The sequence below is a fragment of the Leptonychotes weddellii genome, chromosome 5 (assembly GCF_054177405.1).
Source record: "Leptonychotes weddellii isolate Sample4059 chromosome 5, ASM5417740v2, whole genome shotgun sequence".
NCBI classification, from domain to species: Eukaryota; Metazoa; Chordata; class Mammalia; order Carnivora; family Phocidae; genus Leptonychotes; species Leptonychotes weddellii.
Window position 1 is genome coordinate 122,108,435 of NC_138373.1, and position 6,000 is coordinate 122,114,434.

General features: G+C 33.5%; 1 protein-coding gene across 9 annotated transcripts in view; it reads right to left on the minus strand.

The window, feature by feature from the left end:
- Positions 1–6,000, minus strand: part of OSBPL8 (oxysterol binding protein like 8) — a 158,678-nt gene that overhangs the window by 102,004 nt on the left and 50,674 nt on the right. For 7 of the 9 annotated variants that reach the window (XM_031032938.2, XM_006737764.3, XM_031032937.2 and 4 more), the window contains one exon: positions 5,122–5,230. In XM_031032938.2, coding sequence (XP_030888798.1) covers positions 5,122–5,163 — 42 coding nt within the window. In that variant the 5' untranslated portion in view covers positions 5,164–5,230. Of the gene's footprint in view, positions 1–5,121; positions 5,231–6,000 lie in introns of those variants that run through there. The other 2 variants (XM_081822110.1, XM_031032941.2) reach the window with 2 other exon arrangements.

The window sequence follows — 6,000 nt, forward strand, 5'->3', positions numbered from 1 at the left end:
TTAGGAGAAGGTTCAATAAAGTTGTAAAATGGCAAAAAGATTAATAGTCTAGAAGACAAAATATAGGGTGGGTTGGTTTGTGTAAAAGTAGGGAATAGTCACAGTTATTCTCTCCAGCCCCCATTTTTGTAAGCCAGTTAGTATATTAATTTATACCCTTAGTGAACTAACATAACTACGCAATGATCATCAATGGCTGCTATTATCACAAGAAGAGAGACAGACATTATATGCCTCCTGATGGTAATACACAACACCCTCAATAAAGTATACTTGTCAAAAAAGAGTCTGAGCAAGTCTAACTCTAATGATCAACTTGCAAGAAATATAAGTGACTGAAGAACACATTAAATAATCACCATGGGGGAAAATCCAGATTGCGGGAAATTCTACAAGACAAACTACCTTATTTATTTATTTCAATACACTGAAAAGGAAAAATTAAAAACAGATACAAGATAGACTTAAAAGATTAAAAAAGACCTCAATAACTTATCAACCAAGGCCAACATAAGGATTATAAAAAATAATATTTATGACACAATCAGGGAAATTTAAGCATTGACTAGTTATTTGATTAAAGAATTACTCGTTTTTAGGATACTAATGGTATTTATGGTTAAAGTTAAAGAAAAGTCTTTATATTTTAGAGAGATTTACTGAAATCCGTACAAACAAAATGATTTATCCAGGATGTGCTCCAAAAAAACATGGGATGGGAAGGTGGGACTACAGATGATACAAAACTGACCTGAATTGGTAATTGTTGAAGACAAGTGACAGGTACATGATGATTCACTACATTAGCCCATCTTTTTAAAAATATTTGAAATTTTCCATAATAAAAAGTTCAAGAAAGACAGAACCATTCTTAAATGTGATTAACATATAAATTCTTACAGTTAGCAAGCAGCTATTAGAAAGAGAATTCTTAATATAAGAGAGAATGAGTATGTAGGTAACAAATTGGTGACTAAAATTTCTAGCTGTTTTATTATTTTATATAAAAAGATCTCTGCAACCTAAGAATTTATATAATTTAGGACCACTCAAAATAATACTTGATGTTACCAAACACTGGGGCAATTCCATTAACTGGCATGGCCAAATATACAAACTATATAATGTTGCCAAATATTATATACAGTAGCCATACTTCTTAGAATATGATTTAAAGCTCTCAGTAAAGTCTAGTAACATACCAATTTTACTTTACGAACACAGTAATCATGAAATCACAGTAATCATGAAAAACTCACTAGGAAGTACGTAAAAATAAAGTTTCAGGAAGTTGGATCCTCTCTAGGCCCATTAGAAAGACACTCATTTACTACATTCTAAGAATTACTGAACTAAATAATCTTTGCATTTCCTTACACTTCAGAAATCCTTCGATTCAAAGTACCCAATTTACATTAGAATCTTAAGAAAGATTACTTCAGTTGAGGGCGCCTTATAATACAAAAGATTCATATGTATTTTAAAAACTGTATTCTCTTCTGAAAAGTCATTTATATAATCCATTTACAATACAACAAAAGATTTTTTACCTCTAACAGACCTTCTAAAGGAAGGTTTCTTCTGGCAACAGAAATAATATGTAAAATATTCAAAAGATATAATGACTGTCCTTAAGGTGAAAAACATATTCAGTTTTTTTAATCAAAAAAAATGTTTCACAGTCTACCTCAACCTAGTAATAAAAATTTAACTCCTACACTTTAAGCATTTCTTAGTGGTTAATTGCTAAAGTGATCTAAGTTCTGGATTTTTACAAAATATCATAAGACACATATTAAATGTATACTTGTGTCCTGAAATATAGTAGTTCCATGTACAGAGATTCAATCCATATTTTTCAATATTTACTACTTAAGACAACACTACCACAAAAATTGAACTATACACAAGTGGAATAATGAGTGGGCAAAAGAATTTAAAAAAAAAAAAAGAAAGTAGAGTTGCCTTGGTGGCTCAATCAGTTAAGTGTCAGACTCTTTTTTTTTAAGATTTTATTTACTTACTTGAGAGAGAGTGACAGAGAGAGGGAGAGCACGAGACAGGGAAGGGTCAAAGGGAGAAGCAGACTCCCCAGTGAGTGGGAAGCCTAATGCGGGATTTGATCCCGGGACTCCAGGATCATGACCTGAGCCAAAGGCCGTCGCCCAACCGACTGAGCCACCCAGGCACCCCAAGTGTCCAACTCTTGATTTCAGTTTAGGTCTTGATCTCAGGATTGTGAGTTGAAGACCTACGTTGGGCTCCATGCTGGATGTGGAGCCTATTTAAAAAAAAAAAAAAAACAGAAAAAGTAATCTCCTATGGAAGAAGAATATTAAATTAATGGACATCGACAGTAATATTGAGTCCAAGCTTTTGCAACCTCACACCAAGACTACTATAATAGTCTCTTAATGTCTTTTACTCTTCCTAATTGTTTTATATCCTGCTTCTACATTCATCTACCTACATAAAAACATACAATGACATACTGTGGCTTTCAGATTCAAGTTCAAAATCCCGGGTCTGGCACTCAAAACCTTCTACAATTTTGGTCTCTATCTGCCTCATGAATCATTATTCCTGTAAATAACACTACCTTCCAATCTCCCTTAATTTTTCTAATTCATTTCTCCCTAAAAAATAACCCAATAAGCAAATAATTCCCCCCATTTAGCTTTGCCTCTTGTTATCCTCCCTTCCTAGAATGTTCTCCTTGCTCATTTTCCATCCTACGTTCACTATTTACCTGTGCTAATCGGTGTATGTTCTCTTAAGAAAACTCTTTAACTACCCCAGTGTATAACAACGACCCAATCCTCATAGCTTGTAAACTATGCCTTGTTTATATCCATCATTTTACACTGAGTAAATCTGTTATTGCCTTATCTATCTATCTCTCTAGTCTTCCCAAAATAAAACTCATTCAGATAAACTATAATGTCTATCTCTTGGCATCCCCTTCACCAGGCACAGTACTTTGTACAAAGGCTGCAATTAAAAAAAGTTTACTAATATTTTAAAAACTAGTGCATGCAATCATTTTTTAAAACACTACCAACTCATACTGACACACTACTTCATATTTTCAAAGAACTTTCTGGTTTCTCTAGATCATACTGTCTCTATCAAGTACTCAGAATGAGTATTCTTGCCTACATATTTTTTATTGAAGTAGAATATTTGCCTCAATATTTTAGGAAGAAAAACTGAGATTCTGAGAAAGTATAAAGCCAAAATTACTGAATAGCCTAGGGTTTTTTTCAATGTGTTTTACTGCCTCTCCTGCCTTCTAATTATTTATCTTTTTGGAGAGAAGCCTTGATACAGCTAGTGATATCAACAATAATGGTAGTAGCTTTTATTTATTGGATGTTTAGAATGTCTGTGGCTTTGTAATAGGCACTTTACAGATATATGATCTAATCAAAACTCAAAACAGGGATGCCTGGGTGGCTCAGTGGTTAAGCGTCTTCCTTCAGCTCAGGTCATGATCCCAGGGTCCTGGGATCGAGCCCCCCATCGGGCTCTGTGCTCAGTGGGGAGCCTGCTTCTCCGTCTGCCTGTGGCTCCCCCTGCTTGTGCTCACTCTCTCTCTGACAAATAAATAAAACCTTTAAAAACAAAACTCAAAATAATTCTGGAAGGTGGATATTACTATTATCTTTATGTAATAGATGAGAAAACTGAAAACCTAGAGAATGTAATTAATTATCCAGGTCATACAACTAAGCAAGCTTAGATTTTAACATGTAGCTAAATGGCTACAAAGCCCATGTTCTTATCCACTTCTCCTAGATCTAAACAGTAACCAGCTTAGGCGGTGCAGTTCAAAGGTGATATTTTATAAATAGGTAACTCAAAAGTAGATCTCAAGATTAGTTTCAAATACAGAATATCTCAGCAGTGCAACTGAAATTATTGGTATTATTCTAAAATAAGCTACAATATCTCACAAAAGAAACTTAATGAACAAGAAAAAGAAAGTTGTTCTCATTGCTTTTTAAATATCTTGCTCCAATCTCTCTATATCAACAGGATTTAGAATAAAAAATGAATAAAATTTTATTAATACAGCACAGGTATTCTGTTATAGAATTAATACTATCTGTTTAGATATTAGTTTAGAAGGTAACAGTAAATTTTAAGCAATTCTATTCAGAAAGACAGGCACAGAGCCAACACATTAGTGGCAAAGTACTGAAACACCCCTTAAGCTGTGAGCTCTTAGAGAAGATAATTAACCTCCGGCTTGGAGCCCTTTTCTCCATCTATAAAAGTGAGAACAAACAAATACCTACCTTTAATGCTGTTGTGAGGGCAGTCTGACAAAGTATACACTTAGAGAATAGCAATTGTTTTTATTACTGGCATTTTTATTATAAGAGATTAAAAATATTTCAGCTAAAAGAGTTAAGAAAGTCCATTAACTTTAAATAGAATATTTATGGCAAAGTATACATGTTCTAAGATAAGGCTTTAATCTTAACTTTTTGCTGAAATCATAGTGAAAATAACCTACCATCAGTTTTCCTTTTATAATCGCTGTGACAATAACCTTCATAAACCAAATTACTTCCATGCCAATTTTATTTTCTATTAACAAGTTATTTTAAAGTTTAACTTTTTTTGACCTTTTAAGAAACTAAAACAAGTTTGAACCAGAAATTCAAAAAAGGCTGGGAACAAGTTAACACAAGTAAACAAAACTGCATTTTGCTTTCAATCATTAGACTGTTCCTACATTTGAGTCTGAACAAAGGACTTTCACTAAATTAAAATTTACAAACATCTCAATATAATTCCATAGCAACAGGAAACATAGAAAAGTTGGCCCCTGCATTATCCCAAAGAATTTACCATCCCAAGGGTTGGGACCAAGTTAATACAAGTAAGCAGAGGAGGAGATAGGACAGAAATATCAGAAAACTGACTGGGTTCTGCTTCAACAAGCTTTAAAATATCTGTTATCTTCATATCAGCAGGAGTTAAAGAATTATCTTAAAATTCTTTTTTTAAGTTTGTTTTAAATACATTTTTTAAAATAAAATGATGGCTTACATCAAACATTTCACAGCTGTACAGGACAATACTTTATTACACTATATTTGAACCACTCACCGAAGTTTGATCAGGTTCTCCATCTGCTAAACCTGCATCCATAGTGAAAGAAGGTAAGTTTATGCTTCTCTTTCTGTTAATGTTTAGCCATCCTGTAAATCTGAAAATCCTAGAAGAAAAAAAAAAAAATCATAGGTATTAGGACTAGTATAAAACTGTGATAAATGGAAAATAAAGCAGCAAGTATATTAGGAGGGAGAAATCATTACAGGATGAGGTTATTGGGAAATCCAATCATGGAGAAAAGAGATTTTGACATGGGCCTTAAAGAATGGTAAAGGTTTGGGGCACCTGGGTGGCTCAGATGGTTAAGCGTCTGCCTTCGGCTCAGGTCATGATCCCAGGGTCCTGGGATCAAGCCCCACATCAGGCTCCCTGCTGAGCAGGGAGCCTGCTTCTCCCTCTCCCTCGGCCTGCTGCTTCCCCTGCTTCTACACTCTCTCTCCGTCAAAAATAAATAAAATCTTAAAAAAAAAAAAAATAGAATGGTAAAGGTTCAGAGAAAAAAATGGAAAAAAAGAAAATATACCAAGTGAAGAATAGCAAGAGCAAGGTTACAGATAGGAGATTGTTCAAAGTTTAAAAAGATGTTTAAATCTACTTACAATTAAGGAAATAAATGTTCTTTTTTTTTCATGATTACACTGGCAAAAACTAAAAAGTGTGCTAATATTGCCAACACTGGCAAGAACGTAGGAAAAATGCAGGAAAAAGTATTCTCATATACTTTTGTGAGAAGAATATAAATCATAATTTTTGGAAGGGCAATTTAAAATATATAGACTTTAATCCAGTAATTTTGAGGCTAATAATTATGCCACACTTATTTGTTTATACAAATGCACAAAGATATATAAACACATCCAAGAGTAATAGTAT